The 18,531-nt window shown below is 43.9% G+C and overlaps 1 protein-coding gene across 5 annotated transcripts in view; it reads left to right on the top strand.

Annotated features, from left to right (window-relative positions):
* FGD3 (FYVE, RhoGEF and PH domain containing 3) overlaps positions 1–18,531 on the top strand; it is a 128,870-nt gene that overhangs the window by 70,106 nt on the left and 40,233 nt on the right. For all 5 annotated transcript variants that reach the window (XM_080386245.1, XM_080386248.1, XM_080386247.1 and 2 more), the window contains 7 exons: positions 6,293–6,382; positions 7,580–7,716; positions 9,427–9,583; positions 13,611–13,749; positions 14,590–14,648; positions 17,627–17,773; positions 18,339–18,431. In XM_080386245.1, the coding sequence (XP_080242371.1) occupies positions 6,293–6,382; positions 7,580–7,716; positions 9,427–9,583; positions 13,611–13,749; positions 14,590–14,648; positions 17,627–17,773; positions 18,339–18,431 (822 nt within the window). The remainder of the gene's footprint in view (positions 1–6,292; positions 6,383–7,579; positions 7,717–9,426; positions 9,584–13,610; positions 13,750–14,589; positions 14,649–17,626; positions 17,774–18,338; positions 18,432–18,531) is intronic.

Raw genomic sequence — 18,531 nt, 5'->3', positions numbered from 1 at the left:
TTTTCTCCAAGAACAGGAGGCAGCCTGCTGAGGCAAACATACCTACAGGAAGGCATGAAAAAGCCCCAGACTTTCTCTGATGGGTGCATTGCTTTATGCTGCCATTCCTCCTGCTGCTTTATCTCAGGCTGGTGCGACTGGCCTCCCGTTCCTGTGGTTCAGATGCCACCTTTGTAGCCGGTGGCTCTTCCATACGGCATTGCCGTGCTGCTCTTTCTGCAGGTGTGATGGATGGCAAATCCACTGGGTGCTGGCCCAGGGTCGGGCAGAGGGGACCGGGAAGGACCCAGCGGAGCCAGCAGCAGTAAGGGCTGTTTCCCAAACCCAACTGCTTTCTGTAGACAGGGAGGACGTGATCTCGTTCACCTCTCTGTGAGTCCACAGTCCCACTTGGCAGCTGCTGTGGATTCCAGAGGAGGAACCCGGTGGCCTGTCCCACCTCCACGAGATGCAGGGAGGCACTGCATGTATCGAACGTGACCACCTGGGCGTGGAAGGCTGTGGTGCCGACTGCCTTGGGCTTGTGCAGGAATAAATCCATGGCAGTATGGGTCAGGGGATCCAGCAGGAATGGAGGGTCTGTGCTGCCGAAGGAGACCTCTGTCTTTTATCTCCTATGCAAGAATTTAATGTGGGGTTCCGCAGGAAACATCTTAGTGATGGAGAACCCAGTGAACAAACATCTGTCTATTAGCACGTGTTAACACATCATCTAATGCATCCATTGACATCTGGTGTCTCCAGTAGTCTGCAGCGAAAGCTTGTTTACCTCTCAGACGGGCAGCACCACCATCGTGGTGCAAGGCTTCTTGCCTGCTGCTGTTGGTTTTCCCTTGTGCGTGTGTTTATACATACGTACACACACTGTGACATACCTCAGTTACTTTATGTTCATAGTATGTATGTATGTGCGTGTGTGCAACTGAAGTGTTATTTAAAAGATTGTTTATTAGTTGCAACATGCCAGCAAGAAAGTAATGCATTAAATTAAGAAAATCTTTCATCTGAGAGTTAAATTTACTGTTTGGACTAGGAATGCAGTATCAAAACAAGTGTGGCAATCCCAAGCAGAAGACTTTACCATATGATTAGGAAGTGCTTTACTGACAAATACCAATGTTTTCTAAAACATCAGAGTTTTGATGGCTGTTGTTAAGTCTTGTTCCTTGGGTTAAGTATCCAGATAGTAAGAAATAATGCTGACAAAACACAGTTGTGAGGTTATAATTCTGTGTAGTATGCTTGGTGAATTTATGAGAGACATATCTCTAGGGGAAGATTTTGGGGGTTTTTTTGTTTTTCTTGTGTTACTCTTCTTCCTCAAGTGCATTTATATGATGCTTTTCAGGTTCTCCCTTGAATTTTGAGTTGATTTCACCACCCAAAAGGCCGTTTTGACACTGACCAAGCCGCACTGGGTTAGCTTGTTTTTGCAGCCACGTGGAGGGGGAAGGCTTAGAGATGCGCTGCCTCTTCTGTAGTGTAAGGAAGGACTGTGCCCTCTTCTAGGGATGTGTCACGTGAAGCCAATTTATGTGTTAGGTGTCCACATCATCCTCCTGCTCTCCTCTTTGATTCTGTTGCAGGTTTGGGGCACTATGGACTAAGGATTAGGGTTAAGGGCTGGAACCTCCAGCAAGGAGAGCCAGTGCCATTTGAAGTTGACTTGTTCAGTAGTTATTCTTAAGCTGGAAGTTCACATCACCCTCACCAAAAATTTTCCAGAAAGCAAGGTACCTTCCCTACCTGAAGGAAGAGAGGAGTGTTCAGTTGCCATCAATTGCTGGCTTGAGAAGTGGGGAGGCCCCAGCTCCTCCAGAAAGCTTTGTGTCGGGAGCCACCATCTTTTTCCGGCTTCCCCCTTCCTACCCCTAGTACCAGGCTTTGCAGCTGCACGATGGAGGTGACCAGCACTCATTCAATATGCAGGTTTCCAGAAAGCTTTGTTATATTTGGAGGAGGATGCATAAGAAGTACAGCTGCAGAATGATTTAATGATGGCTCAGTAGCTCCTAGGATATCAAATTAAGTGAAGCTTATGAATAAACATATGTAGGAAAGAGAAATCAGATTTGCTTTTTACTTCTCTAATTTTCTACTTCAGATATCTGTCTACTACTCAAGCTTTCACACATCCCATGGCCAGAGGAGTAACGTTGCCTGATATATGACTCGTATTGTTTTATTTAGTCTAGGTTTAGCTCTGCAGTGTGATGTGGCTTCCTTTGGGAGTCTGCAGCACAGTCTAACAGGTCTGACTATTAGCACAAAATTATTGGAATATGTTTTAAAATCTCAGGAGTGACTTACTGGTATTTCCAGTTATCTTTTATCAAAATGAAAATGAACAAGGGGAGCTTATTCGTTTTGATAATGTCTCAGAAAATGTCAGGAGCTCCAGGAACTGAAGCATGTTAGCCTTGATGGTTACAAAAAAAAAAAAAAAAAAAGTGACATAAAAGTGAGACTGGGGGGCTGTCATGCTCTGTAGTCATATACCGAAGGCTTCTGCCAGCTGCTTGGCAGCAACAGAGTATTGCTTCTGAGACGGCTAACACTTCTTCATATATTTTCATTTGGGTATTTTTCACTAAGAGTAATATGTGCTTGCTAGTAATCACCAAAAAATGCCTTTCTCCATCTGTCCTGCTTCCTGCTGTGTAAAATAGTAATAATGAAGTCCCACATGGGCCCTGTACAGTCACCAACACACTTCCATTCTGCCTGTACGTGGCTGGAGTTTCACTTCTGATTTCATTGTACAGTTTGTGTTGGAAAATGTGACCTGCAGTCCTGTAAATCAGACATTTGGGTAAGATTATCTCCGTGTATAGTCTGAAAACAATTTGCATAGGTCAATGTTGTAGCCGTAATGCTGGTTAAGAAAAATCAGATATGTTCTCATCATCCTTTTTTTTTTTTTTTTTAATATCCTAAGGAAAATGAGATATCAGTGCAACAGAGATGACAACCAAGCATAGGACAACTTTCCATTATTGCTTTCAGCATTTTTGAGTATGAAGTTTTCTGTGATCTTTCTGAGACTTTCAGTGTTCTTTGTAAGGGTGACTGGTGGGGTTTTAAAGTGTAACTGTATATGATTTTAACCTGAGCTGTATCTCAGCAGCTTTGTCACAAGATTTGCTGAAAGCCCCTTGTGATAGAGATGCTGACTGAATATGGTTGTGCACCACCAACTGTGTGAAAAATGGTTGCTGCAGGGTATTGCCTGAGTTTTCTCACATCAAGCCTTTGGTTTTTACTCGGTGGTGTATGGCCAGCTCAGCAAGTGGGTTCACAGGCAGCGGTGATGGGCTTGTGGCCACTTCATTGCACAAATCATTGCTATTCCACAGTTGGTATCTGTGATGGGGTATCTGAAGAGCAGATGCATCCCCCGCACACTCACAGCTGGGAGTCTGACCTGTATGAGACGCTGGTTCTGTTTGTTTTCAGGCTGGGTGTTTCATTTTGCTTTAAAACGTTTTATGGACAGTTACATCTGGAAATGAATTTTTGAGCCGTCCGAAAAGAAGTGAAAGAGCATCCTGCTACTGCCGCTTTGAGCGCTGGGGTGAGCTTCCTGTGTCGTGAAGCCAACACCTACCGCTTCCCTTTTCTCCTCCTCCTGGTGCCCTGCCAGCCAAGCTGATTCAGCAGGGCTCTGCAGGAGGTGTGCAGCTGTAACACGGGAGCAGAGGACAGTCGTAACATGCTGTTGTTGCACCAAGCAAGTCGGTCAATAAGTGTGTTGGGCGAAGCAGGATGTAATCCGCGTTTGAGTTTGCAAATTTGTTTTCCTTTAGAAAGGTAGACCATTAAATACCTCGTTCATAGTGAACTGAATGATTCTGGCTTTGTCAAAGCTGTCCTGCTATGGCACAAAAGAAGATTAGAACAATGGGACTGCCTCACATTTAATTAATTAATCTACTGTTTCATTTAAAATAATATGTCCATCGAAAGGCAAGTATGTTGCAAATTAGTCTAAAACACATGCCTATCTGTCCCTAGCAGACAGCAATTGAAGACAGAGTTGCTCTTTAAAACCGAGCCCAAGCTGAGACTCTGTTCAGCCGTTGTTTGGTATTTAAACAGATGTCAGCAAGTTTCTTGGAAATATAAACTGATTTGCAGATGGTGAAGGTCAGGAGGTTAAAAAGTGCCTACACTGTGTAAAGATTTACTTCTGAGAACAAATGTATTTGGTTGGAAATAATTATTTTTCAGATTCTGAATTCAAACAAATGAAAGGATGCTCTTGGCAGCTGGCGAGCCGGCTGGTTACGTAAGGGCCTTTCATTCAGGCGCTCTTCTGTGCCCAGCAAAACTGTCGGATGAATTCTTTCTCAGTGAGAGATCCTCATCGTTATTGGAGTTTGAACAGCCAGCAGTGCATTTCATTCTAAGCTGTAATACGTTGTGTTTTCTTGTAACAAATTCAAAGCTTTGTTGTGCTGTGAATTCCGTGCCCCTCCCCCAAATATATATACATATATCATGTGAATGGATGGATCAGGATGTTGTGTAGCGTGTTAGAATAGCTTAAAAGAGTATTTGAGTTGGTTTGAAATAATTTGAGTAGGGGAATCGGCGGAGTACCTGTCAAAGCCTTATTCATGGTGTGGTTGCCTGGCCCCAGGTTTGTGCCTAGGAAGAGAGGGATTGCTTCAAGGAAAGGCTAACGCTGTTTCAAATCCAGAAAAGCTGTTCCCCTTCCTTCAGCTAATACTTGCATCACGGAACTGTGGGTACTTCATGCTAAGCTAAATGTCGTGTGTTCATGCATTTGAACTTCATGCGTTCTCGTCAGATAACTGTGGATCTGATTTGTTCACATACATGGCTGGCTTCGGAGGTCTTTCAGCTGTATTGCAGTTCGCCTAAATGTGCGGGAGGGTATTTAAGTATTTCTCGACAACTTTGTTGGGAAACAAAATAAGGTTATGTGGAATAATCCTAAAAGAGAGCATTTGTCGTTTTCTAACAGTCTGATGGCGGCTTCTTGCAGGGTTATGTCTAGAAATGCCGGCCACAAATGCTGGTGAGCGCACAAAGACAGGCACTTGGGATGGAAAACGCTGCTGCTGGTGAGGGGCCCAGGTGCTTCCTGAGCTGGAAACAGCCCTGCCTTTTTAATAGACACCAGCTGGACTTGTGCCCCATGGGTTTGTCCAGTCCTTTTGTGAACCTGCCTGCAGGTTTACTTTCTGCAGTGACATGTCATTTCAGGAAGCAGGTCTTGGTCTTGAAGCAGCACCTTGGTAATTTTATTTGATGCCCTTTAGTGTTCCCATGGAAGGAATAGTGAGTAATTGCACCCAGCTGATGCTCTGTATGCCATTAATCATTTATACATCCCTCTAACCTTCATCGCAGTTGTCTTCCCCCTGCCGTCCCCCCGCCAATCTGGCCCAGTAAAATTTCCCTGCATTTAATCATCCTTACTGCCTCTTCTGCATACCTGTAGTCCCAAACACAAAACAGCCAGCCCTCAGTTCTGGGCTGGTTGGGTTATATGTAAGCCTGGTGTTTGAAGTCTAGACCCTTAAGAAGGTATCTAGAGTTTGTCAGAAAGCTAAAGCTGGTACCCTAATAATTCAAGTACTTCTAAGCACTCGGAGAGCGAAGAGTCTATGTAGCTTTTGGCTAAACTGTGAATAAAGTCGGTGCTTCGTAATTGCGTTTGGGTTTTTTAATTATTCCTTTCTCGTTTTATTTTTTTTAAATGAGCTTAATGAAAGACTTCACTGAGTGACTTGGGTCAGATTGCCGAAAACTCTTTCCAGGGAATGGGCCAGGGTTTAAAGCTGCATAAAAATCTTAGAAACATGCCGTAGAGAGCAGTGCTGTGCTGGCCGTGGAGAGAAACCTGCGGCCAGACGGGTCTGGTTACTAGTTCTCTTTTCAGTCAGAGGACCTGAATCCAAAAAGTAGAACTGTTGATTTGCACTCCAGTGCCTTAGTTACTAAATGCACTAGACTTGTTTCCAGATTTGGAGGCTGTTTCTGGTTCTTTACACAAAACCATAATGAACTAGAGTGGTGTCCTGACGAGTCATGGACTGCATTATTAATTGCTCTTTTCAGAAAATAGCTTTAAAAATGTCTCTGAAGAAAACTGATCCTTTTGAGTGGTGCAGAGCTGATTCTGAAATGCGTTAACCCCCTTCACTTCAAGCTTCTCTACGGGCAGGGAATTTGGCCCACTGAGAAAATGGAAAAGAGAACAGCTGATGAAACTTAGGTTTGTAGATGCAGATGCATTCTGTTATTTGTAACTTTTTTTCAGTGTACAGAGCCCCAAAAGCTATTCAACATTGCAAATGAACTGCTCCATACCGAAGAAGCGTATGTTAAAAGACTCCATCTGTTGGACCAGGTAATTCAATTTTGATTAAACTCAGCTTTCATTTCTATGAGCAGCAGTGACGTCTCCTGTTCATCCCCTAACCTATAGCCCAATAGTGTGAAAACGCTGTTTGTAGGTGGGAGATGGAGTTTGCTTGCCAGGCTGTGTGCCGTGGGTCCCAGAGGTGAACTTTTGGCAAGAGAGTTCCCTGAGCTGGAACCCGAGGATTAGGATGGCAGAAAGAGGAATGGGAAAGCAGCAGCCCAGGGTAGAGACACCATCAGCATTTGGTTCCTGCCTGGGTGTGCATGGAGAGATCACAGGGACCCTGAAGGCACTGGGAAATGATGAAATCTGTGATTGCCACATGGGTGAGCCCCATGCTCACAGGGAATAATTATTTTATATTTTTTTTCACCCACTGTCTTTCATAATTGTTGACCATCATGTTTACACGTGGGGATAAAGTAAAACTGGTGTGATGAGCCTGAACTTTTTTCCTCATAAGCATTAGGGTGAGTCTACACAGTTCAGGCATTTCTATAATTATCTCCAAGGAAAAAAACAAACACATGAACGTGCCGGGAAGAAGTAAAAATGAGGATGACTCACATTGCTAATGAAGTCCTTTTTAAAAACAAGGCGGGGGGGCGGGGGGGAAGAGAAAATTGTACCTTGCTCGAGATCTTGTTAGAAGCTGTAACTTGCAGAGTCCTCTACCCTCCGACACTGGGACATCTATGGAAGACTTTCCAATGTTTGCTTTGGATGAGCAGAGGCTGTTTCAAGACCTTAGTAATCTAGGGAGTGTCTTTCCCTTTTGTTCAGTACAGTGTAATTTTTCCCACAGAGAAAAAAAATAATCACATGGTTTATTTTGCTTCACATAAATAGGAGTAAGTGCTCTTCGGGGACTGGTTGTTCTTTGCAACTTGCACTTCCAAAGAAGAGATGTCTGATCTTCTCAGTAGTTTCGATCTTTTTTGACTTACCCCTCAGAGTTTTTCTAATTTATGACTGTGGCCCATAGTTATAAATCTAACCCTAATTGACAGTGGGCTTAGGTTCTGTAAACCTCCTGAAAGACCCCAAGGACTGACTACCAGAAGTCAAAAATTGTAGCTCTGTTCCAAGGCAGTCAGCTTTGTAATACTGCAATCTAAAGCCAGCATGTCGAGCATTGCTTTTTGTAAATATATCTTGGTACTGTCTTCTTGTCTTACACAGGTTTTTTGCACTAAGTTGTCAGAAGCGGGTATTTCATCTGAAGTGATAACGGGCATCTTTTCAAATATTTCTTCCATCTATTGTTTCCATGGACAATTTCTTCTTCCTGAGCTCAAAGCAAGAATTACACAAGAATGGTGGGTAACTGTCGTTACAATTTTTTAAAAAATACATTTTCAGGGAAGTACAGTAACTGCAAGGCCTAGTCTAATTCCAAATTTTTAATTGTTTAGTACAGTAGTTCACTTATTATTTAATACATTAGTGTGGAGTCTCTTAAGCATTTAGGACTACTGGAATAGACCTGAGCACTCAAAATTTCCAGAGTACGTTGTGAGAATTTTTTTCACTCCCAAGTGTTGCCAGAGCTGTTTTCCTGACTGTATTTCCACTCTCTCTATTATTGCAGAACTATGAAATTGCAGTACTAGGAAGGAAGGAAATTGCTTATTTTGGCCCATAGATGAAGTATTTTGGCCCAGTGTGCAGTATTAAAAAAAACGCAGTTACTTCTAAAAGAAGGAAAATGCATCATTGTGTCACAGTCTAGACTTTGCATGCCATGTTGGAGACATCATGAGAAACATCTATTTTATATTTAATGAATTTTATTATGGTTATATAAAATTTAATTTAATGTTAAAATCAGCATCATAGCAGCCATCCAATGGAAAATCTGGACAGATAAGATAGATGACTTCATATCTATAAATCTGCTTGTGTCTGTTATGCAATCACTTCTGTTGAGCACCCCAGCATTGCATAAGTTTTTACTCCAGAATTTGTTGGCCTTCTGTTTAATATTATTGGTTACAGTGTATAGGTACTTTCTTTAAGCAAATAGGTGTAGGTTTTGGTTTTAGTTTGGTTTTCTTTGTTTCCAATGACTAATAAAGGTCAAATACCAATTAAAATTTGGCAACTGTAATAAGCTGTAGACAGGGCAGAGATGCAGCAATGGGCAGAAAGGTTAATTGTAAAGCAGATCTAGGGAACTTGATTTGAGGTGACACAGGGGCTGCAAAGAACGTCCTGCGGTGGAAGGTGCAGATAGTGCTGATGCTGCTTCTTTCCAGGTACCCCAAATGACAAAGACAAGACCAGAGGTCGCACCTCTCTGGGCTGAGCCCAGTTTTCATGTAGTTCATCAATGACCAGGAATAAATGAGTCTCGGCACCTTTGCGCCTGACTTGCATTGACAGGGACAGGTGTAATACAAGGGGAGGAAAACCAGAGAGTCTGGAAGTCAGAAGAGGGCCTGTGAAATGGCTAAAGAGGGTCTAGCATGGCCAGACTGCAAGTCACGAGTTCAGCAGGAGGGAAAAGCTGGGGGGAAGGTGGCTGGTGCTCTGCCTGCCCATGAATGTGGTGACGAAGATGTGTGGCTGCCACTGTGCCCAGCCTGGGGGCTCCTCTAGGCGTACGTGTGTCTGGCCTCTGGGGCTGCTCAGCTGAACTCGGCAATCTCTTTGCGTTAAAACCTCTTCAGATGTTTGGCTGTGATGGAAAAGATGATTTTGTAAAAGTAAGTTTCCCACAAGATTTTGTGCTGAACAGCAGAGAGATATAGAAGTTTCTTTAACAGCGCATAGTCAGTTTGAATCTGATCCTCGCAGAAGAGGGTGAAGGTGGGGGTAGAAATATCAGCCTTGGTGCATCCAGATTAAATGTTTAAGGCTTAGTCTGGGGTACCATGTAGATCACACTGAACTTATCCTAAAATATCTTAGTAGCGTGTGTGTGTAAGCGCTTGTGCACATGCGAGAAAGACTTACAGTTGTGTTTTCTCTCAGAAAATAGTATTGAGTTACAGAGATTTCAGTACTTACTTGTCTCTTTCCTATAGGAACATCAACCCACGACTAGGAGATATCCTACAGAAACTCGCTCCTTTTCTGAAGATGTATGGAGAATATGTAAAGAACTTTGACAGGGCAATGGACATGGTGAACACGTGTATGCAGAGGTCCTCTCCGTTCAAAGATGTTGTTCAGAACATACAGGTATGTTGTTAATTGGCATAATACAGCTTGGAGAATCCTCATTTGTTGTGTGACAGTTGAGGGGGTTTTGCCAGTGCATGACACACAGTATTTAGCTACAAGATAATAGGCCTTTAATGCTAAAAATATACTATTTTAGTGGCAGTCCTTTCTTCTTTTACTACTTGACATGGATTTTTCACATAGGTAGGTTTTTCTCTGCTCGCATATTTAAGAGTTAATCAAAAGTCACAGAACGAAACTTCGCCATTGGCCCAGCAGTTCTAACAGTGAACATATCCTTTTATAAACTTTTGTATTTCTCTTCCTCTTTTAATTGCTTTTGAATAAATACATTTTCATTCCGAGGTGTGTCTGTTTGGGTTTGGGCATGTCACTGGCAGCATCTGCTGTTGCTCTGATTTTTCTGAGGCTCACAAAGTGGCATGCAGCTCATGGTTTGCAGCTCTGCGGGAGGATGCTTAGCCTGGATTTTCATGTGTTTTAATTATACAGAAAGCTGCGTGGGGAGTGGGGAATAGCTCTGCTTGTACTGGCAAGTCCCTGAAACCTCTCTCTTGCTCTCAGGCCCCGGGCCAGCTGACGGGATGCAGCAGGTTCCAGCACACTTGCAAGCATCCCTCCACGGGTGCTGGGAAAGCAGCTAAGGTCCTTCGGGAGGGGAGGGCTGGCGGAGAGCGGGTTAAGCTGGGGAAGGAGCACAGCTGCCTGCCCTAAATGGGAGGATTGTGGCTGGGCCAGCTGTCGGGAATCAAGTAATCCCCCAGCAAGCTGGGAGAGGAGAGGCCCTGCCTGCAGGGTCAGGGCTGCCAGCCGGTGACTCAGGCAGAAGCTTGGAGAAGCAGCAACTGGGGAAGGTCCTCTCCTACCAGGCTGTCACTCCACGTGGCCTTTTCTTAACCTTTTTCTGCCTGAACCCAGCATGCTTTCACTGAGCTGCTTCGTAGCAAGCAAAGAACATAAAAAAAAAAAAAGCACACAGGCGTTTTGCTGTCTTTGGTTTGTGCTCAGCCACAGATGTGGCTTTCTGAAGTGTTTTGCGACAGTTTGCGACTGTTTTCCCTGCAGCACGAGCATCTACCCACCCTAAAATTCATCTGTTTCCTCTCGCTGCCGAGCTACAACAAATTATTTGTGTTAGCTGCCAGCCTGCAGAACGGCTCTGCAGCTGTCCGAGACGGTGAGCATTCCTGCTGTTGCTTGAGCAAAACTTTCTGACAGGCAGCATGAACACAGTGCATATCGGAGATGCAGTTCTGAAGCCTACTGATGACAGTGTTTCACTGTAGGTTATTTTAGCGGCAACATGACAGCATCTGTCACTTCTGTCAATGACCATAGCTGTGGGAGGCAAAGATTTCTCCCAGAAAACTTAGTCCGGTCATCTGACCTATCTCTGCCATCAAATGCCACAGTTACTTTTCAAAATACTGGTTGAAGTCTGTTGTGATCCTGCAGTAACCCCCAAAGCTGCTAATGCAAATTCCACAGCTTAAGGCATTGACAATTATTAATGGCGCTAAACTAGGGAAAACAGAAAACAGAAATCAAATACTACTTTTAATTGAAGGACTGTGACTTACTAAGTTTACTTTAGCTGACCTTGAAGATACACGTACTTTCTTTTCGGTTCACATCTACCTGCTGGGGCCAAAACTTGGTAGCCGGTGAGTTTATTAGGAGTTTTCTTTTGTAAATTTTCTCCTCATTCCATCACTTAAGTACTTTTTAATATATATTTCTGGGTTTTGGATTGTCACATTAATTAAACACAGAAATAAACATTTATCCTTCCTCTAGTAAAGTCATTTGAATTACAGTATAAGTTCTGTAAACTTTTAAAAATTGCATAGCATTAAAATTTTCCTATTTGGAACAGTTTATTTTTTACTGCTCACTTTTTAGAGAGGAACACTTGGCATGTGGCTACAACTGACGTGAGCCTTGAAGAGACTTCCTCCTCTGCTTCCCTATTGCTCTTCAGTGATAAGGTTCATCCTGTTGCAGGAATGAGAAGACAGTGGAGAAGGTTATAGTAAATGGATCTGGGAATACAAAACAAGTGCTAATATCCAGTAGTGCAATTCTGTGCCCCTTTTAGTTCTTCCTGGAATCTCTGATTCTTTCTATCCCAGTTGTATTTTCTGGGAAACATGGTGCTGTAGAACTGTGAGATAAGAAATTCTCTCCATCTCCTATAAACAGAAATATATTTCATCCTCCTGTACTGTGACAAGTTATTTCTAAAAACAGATTTACATCTTTGAATTTCTGGAAGGATAGTTAGTATTTTTCTATCAGACATTCGTTTCATCTCCAGGCTTTGCTTGGAGAATCGGGCGAGTGTCAGCAGTGTGTTGTGAGCTGTAATATTTATGAAGAAAATTGCAAATACTTGAAACAAGCACCTTTCTCTAAGAAAAGCATACTGAAATTAGCGTGGTTGTTGAGGGGTTGCTTACGCTAGAGCAGACCAAGACAAGGCATTGCTGAGCTGATGGGAAAATAATGCTGTGGAGAAGAGCACATGTGTGTATATATGAGGTCTGCAGGGTGATGTGGGATTCAGGAGTCAAGTTACCTCGCTAACAGAAACTTCCTGTGCGCTTTAAACCACGTTACTTTCACTTAATGTGTTTCTCATTTCTCCGTCCCTCTTTTAACTAGAAATACCCTTTCACTTCATAGGGATCCTATGAAAATAAGCACACTGCAACACTCAGCACCATTGCAGGCAGAGCAAATCAGTGCCTTTTGGGGTCATATTTAGTGTAATCAGTCTCAGACCTACCCCACTCCTTGTCAAGTTAAAAAAAAAAAAAGAATTTGAGGCAGCTCCTTCTTCAGAAGCGGTATGTGAACAGCGTGTCTGCTGCTCATACAGTAAGCTCCAGCAAGTTACCTACCGCTGTGAGGTTTCTGATTTTATGTCATCTTTTGGGAGAAAAATGGTGCATGGGGCCATGGATGGGCAGAGTTTTTCTGAGCCTGTGGAAAAAACATGCAAAATCTAAAAGGAGATTGTTGCATGTCTGAGAAAATTCCAGACATGGGGCAAAGGTTCACGTGAAGCCTGGCAGCTGTGGTATCTGCCAGAGGGCCATGGGTGGGCTCTGCAGGGGGGCCTGGCCAGGCCGGGCGATGGGCCGAGGCCACCGCGTGGGGCTCGAGGGGGCTGAGTGCCGGGCCCTGCCCGGGGGTCACACCAGCCCCAGCAGCGCTGCTGGGGGCAGGGAACTGCCCGGCGGGGGAGGGCCGGGGGGCGCTGGCTGACGGCCGGCTGGGCATGGGCCAGCGGTGTGCCCAGGTGGCCAAGGAGGCCAAGGGCTTCCTGGCTTGTGTCAGAAACTGTGTGGCCAGCAGGGCCAGGGCGGTGACCGTCCCCCTGCCCTCGGCACTGGTGAGGCCGCCCCTCCAACACCGTTCAGTGCTGGGCCCCTCACTGCAAGGACACAGGGGCGGGAGCGTGTCCAGGGATGGGCAATGGGGCTGGGGAAGGGGCTGGGGCACAAGGAGCAGCCAAGGGAGGTGGGGGGGGGGGGTCAGCCCAGAGAGGAGGGGGCTCAGGGGACCTTATGCCTACAGCTGCCTGACAGGGGCTGTAGGCAGGGGGGGGGGGGGGGGGGGGATCGGTCTCTTCTCCCAGGTAACAAGCAACAGGACAAGAGGGAACAGCCTCAGGTTGTGCCGGGGAAGGTTTATATTGGATATTGGGAAAAATGTCTTCACTGACAGGGTGGTCAAGCACTGGAACAGGCTGCCCAGGGAAGCGGTGGGGTCACCATCCCTGGGGGTACTTAAAAGACGTGTAGCTGCTGAAGGACATGGTTCAGTGGTGGGCTCGGCAGCGCTGGGTTAATGGTTGGACTCTGTGATCTTGAGGGTCTTTTCCAAACTGAATGAGTCTATGATTCTATGATAGCTTGAGAAGTTGTTTCTGTGTGTGAGTAGTCATTTTTCATCGCTGTTTAACACCAAACACAGGAGCAAAACCAAATGCTTCTGTGCTTGTTTCTGTCTGTTACAGAAACAGGAGGTGTGTGGGAACCTGACATTACAGCATCACATGCTTGAACCAGTGCAAAGGATTCCTCGTTACGAGCTTCTCCTAAAGGACTATTTAAAGAAACTTCCAGAAGAGTCTCCAGACAGGAAAGATGCTGAAAGTACATGTAAACTCCTCTCTGTCTAATGAACACAATAAAATCTTGGAAAGTTTTGTCTTCACACGTTCAGATACTTTCAACTACAGCTGTGGTAGAAATGGAGATTTGAATTAATCAAGTTATTGCTGAACGTAGTACAAAGAGATTTTGAATGCTCTTGAGCAGAGAAGAGGGTTGATATGCCAGCTCTAGGAATGAAGGGAGCTTTGGAAAATAAGCAATGACAAAGTATTGAAGTTTGTAATGGTAGAACATCTGGCATTTTTATTTAATTCATTGTATGGCCAAAGACAAACACAGGAGGACATCCCATAGCCTGAGGAAGAAAATAAGAATGGTCTTACATGCTTGCCAGGAAGGCAAGTTAAACTCTAACTCAAAAGAACAGGAGAAAGGGACTTCTGTTTGTGATCTTGACCAAAACATCGTTGGTATTATCATAAGCACACAAGTCCTGTTTTAGGAGAACAGTCTAAAAAATGTGCTTATGAAGTCTCAAGTGAGACTTAAGCTAACTTTTAGTAGGTTGATTGGTAGAGTGTGATTATTTATTTTTTGTGTGTGTGTGTGTCACTATGTGCTTTGGCTCACCTAGACTTTTAGGAGAGAAAGACTAAGCATTTAGATGCACGTGGGCCCGTTGAACATGCAGAAGTGATTGTGTATATATATAACTGCTTATAAGCATTCCTTTTACTTTATGAAAGGAAAGAATATAGTCCTTGCTTTTGCAACAGCAATTTTGCAGGAAAACCAAGTCAGGGAGGTGTAAAAAAAACCCAAGGTGCTATGGACAAATACCACCCAGAGAATGCATAACTGTTGCTAAATTTATTGCAGAGTCACTGGAGCTCATATCTACAGCAGCGAACCATTCGAATGCAGCGATCCGAAAGATGGTGAGTAGGAATTGCATAATGGAGTTGTAATCTGACTGAAACACTTCGTTGAGCCAATGGTCCCCCATTGCATTAGGCTCAGTGAAGTAGGCTGGGGAGAATTTTCAAATACAGTGAGTCAGAAGTAAAACATCAGTTGGATATCTTGAGTTCTTTTTATCATAAATAGTCCTGTTGTGGTTACTGTGGTTTGTTGGGCCTAAATTTCACTTTTCTTGTTCTTAAGGGCCCAATGGGTTGAAAAAGGAGGCCTTCATAAAACTCGTTATTTGCTTTTCATTGAGAAATACTGAAAGTGTTACAACGAGGTCCATTCGCAAGGTGTACTTGCAGATTTTCACACTGATTTTTCAGTCCTACAGTCTTTACCAGACTGGAGTTAGTTTTTGTTTGATTTTGGCTCATCTTAAATGCACAGAGTGTGCATTTAGCGTGTGTCAGTAGCTTTGATAAGCTGTACTTCTAAAGCTGGGCAGACTGAGACCATAGAGATATTGAATGTTAGCATGTGCTTTACATGCAGAATATACAGGTAGTGTGTTACCATTGAAGTAAATGGACTTCATAGTTACAGATATTACCCCTTTTGTGCACCCAAGTGCCTCAGGAGCTTTTGTATCTAATAAATCTGAAATGCTACAGATCAGGCTTAATGCTTCTTGACCATTTGTGGGTACAAGGTTTACATCCCCTTTTGTATCAGACCCTTACTTCCTTCCCTTGGCCGACGGGGACACCATGAGACCACGTTTCCTGAGGCTGCAATGGGGAGGTGACCAGCTGATGTCTGTGTATTTTCAGTATGTCTCAGTGAAAACCCATTTTGAAACCGTATGTTTCTATTTTAGTCTAGTGTGTTCTCTCAGTAAGGATACACTTCAGTGGAAATTTTTCTGGTTTGGGGTCTTGAACAACTGTGTTGCTGGGGACTGTGTACAGTATCTCCACTGATGGCAGGAACGTGAAGCCGCCAGTTAGCTGCTTTCTGCATTGGATACTTTTTCTGTTAGTACACAAAAAGCTGTTAGAAAAGGGTGCTATAATAATTTTGCACACCCTGTTTATTGCCGATAATAACCTGAAGCCTTTAATCAAGCTTCTGATTGCATTGAATTATTCTGTAATGAATAATTTTTTATTAATCTGCCTAAGCAGAGACTTGAAGGAAAAATACCCAAGTAAGAATTTCAGGTTTGACCGCGTGGTTTCCCAACTGGCACGTCCCAGCAGAAGGTGCCGTGATGTGCTGGGGCAGTTGGTGGGTTGGTGGGGAGCAGTGCAGTGTGAGAGCAGCACCGCCCCACACACGTGCCCCTGCAGAGCCCCGCACGGCGGCACGGGTGGCTGCGGGAGGTCAGAACCAAACCAAAAGAAAAGCAAGGGCTGTAGCAAAATCTCTGAAAGTTAGTGGAGGTTAGAATTAATTGTTGGCTGCTTCCTCCTGTTATGGTGCAGTAGTAGTAGTAAATAATGCTTCCAAAGCTGAATTTTCCTAGAGGTGCAGATGTCCCTCAGGTTTTGGATCTGGTGTTTGTGTTACAGCTTCTCCTCTAAAAAAAAACCACTTGATAAGTTCACTGGTTTTTATTTGTTTTTAGATTAGTGGGAGCTCTTGCTCATCTTCCATTTGGTGGAAAAAATCTACAGCCTTTTTGGGCTGAGGTGATTTGCTTATTTGTTTTCAGTCCACAGCCCCCACCTCCCATTTTGTTTTGCAGTTTGTTTCTTTTAACCATTTGGGTTTGATTGGCTTTTTTTGGTAGGGTTTTCTGGTTGTTCATTTGTTTAATCATTGGTCAGAAGAATTGATTAGGACAGGAACTGGTGTGATGTATATTTGTGGTGAAAATTCTGAAGTCCATTGGGGGTAAAAAAAGTGTATAAAGACCTGAAACTGGCTTAATCTATAGATAGGTAGAGGTACAATTTAGAGGTGTGTTTGGTCATGTATTTGGGTGTCACGGTGTAGATCTCTGGCCTCGCTTTCTGACCATTTGCTGACAGTGCCATTTGGAGCACCCCAGTCCAGCTTCCGTGGGTGAAAGCCAAACTTTTCCAAATGCTGTAACTCAGCAGCAAGATTTACACACCTTCCTTACTTTGACTTGTTGAAGCTGCTGCAGTGCTTTGTGTGGGTGAATTAGTTGAAGCTGCAAGTGGGTGAATTAGTTACCTTTATCTATTTGAATACCGTGCAGAGGGACTTTAATATTTGGATGACTTAATATTAAGTAGAAAGAGTGCTTTGCTGAAAAAGAAAAAGCAATCCCTTCATAAAGAGTTTTGAACAAGACGTAAGGATGTCTGAGTGACATTAAAACTGTATGTTAGGCAGCTTGTCCTGGCCTGTTTCAGAGGTGCTTTTTGTCGTGGACATCCCTGCGTAGGATTGCAGCATTCCCCATACAGCTACAGTTTTAGACTTTGCTTAGAAAATGACCATGAATATGAATTTGCTTAGAATGTGACCGTGCTTCCTGATGGAGACTTACCTGCCCTTCTGTCAGCAACAATGCAAGAGGGGAAGCATCTCAGAAGCTGAGAAATGATCATACTGTAGCAGAAATCTTAGTCTGAGGTGTGGCGTGGAAGCTGAGTTAATAAATTTGGAAACAATTGGGCAATATACTAGTCACCAGCTTGGCCATTGATTTTACTGGACCGGATGCCATTGCTTCCAAAGATAAATCTTTATTGTTGAATAGGAATATCTAAAAATATCAAATAGCTTGACCTCAAAACATCATTAAAATTGCCCAATCCAAGTGTGACTCGTGAGTGACTAGTACAGAGTAGGGGAAGAGTACTGAAGAGTATGGAGCAGGTATTGATCAATTTTTGAAAATGCTAAGCTATAGCAGAAGTGAAAGACTTTTCTTTCCTACTTACATACACATACCACAGAAATGATACTGTGGGTAATAGACCAAGTGGAATAATTTTTTACATTTACATTGCTGGGGTTTCTGTACTTGCAGGAAAAGATGCACAAGCTTTTGGAAGTCTATGAACGACTCGGTGGTGAAGAGGATATTGTTAACCCAGCCAATGAGCTCATTAAAGAAGGACACATTCAGAAACTTTCAGCAAAGAATGGCACCGCGCAGGATAGATATTTGTTCCTGGTGAGTGTTTTTGTTGTCCTCTTATTTTCAGAGATATGCTCTGAAATGTACATTTCTGTCTTCCCAAGCTGAAAGACAAGAGCATTCACCAACTGAGCCCAGTTAGTCCTTCCTCTGAGCAGCAGCTTTCTCTTGATGCTTTTTCCTCGAGGATTTCTTTCCTTTTCCCATGCTTGTGCCCTGTGCCGATGGCTGGTCAGGCCCAAAGGGGTCTTTCCCATGTCTCTCCTCAAAGACGGTGTTTTGCTAAGCGCCTGAGGCAGTGTGGTCCAGCTGTGCTACCTTGCTGCCTAAGACGGCCAGCTCTCACTGACATGGGGGGAATAGTCCTTGTCTGCTTTCAAGGCAGCCAAATTGGTACCAGAGAGAGGGGGAGAAGTGGGAAGTGACTGGTTGACATGTTTCTGTCTGTTCACTTCTTTCAAACGATATGTGAGCCTAGCTTGCTCCTTAAATCTCCTTTTGAGAAGTACATCTTAGAGTAACACACCCCAGTCCTAAGCCATCAAAATGCAAGCTCTGTCCGTTGTGTGATGCCTTAACTTCAAGCTTTCCCTTGTTACAGTTTAACAGCATGGTGCTATACTGTGTGCCAAAACTGAGACTGATAGGCCAGAAGTTCAGTGTTCGAGAGAAGATGGACATTGCAGGACTACAGGTTTGCACCTCTTCTTTTCCCTCGTTTTAATGCTTCCCCGCTCGACAGCATCAGACCCCCTCTGAATCCAAAAATATAACAATATCTGTATGGAGGAATT

Source organism: Falco punctatus, assembly GCF_963210335.1.
Source record: "Falco punctatus genome assembly, chromosome: 4".
In the NCBI taxonomy this organism is placed as follows: Eukaryota; Metazoa; Chordata; class Aves; order Falconiformes; family Falconidae; genus Falco; species Falco punctatus.
The sequence above is the reverse complement of the archived record's forward strand: the minus strand, read 5'-3'. Positions and strand labels throughout refer to the sequence as shown.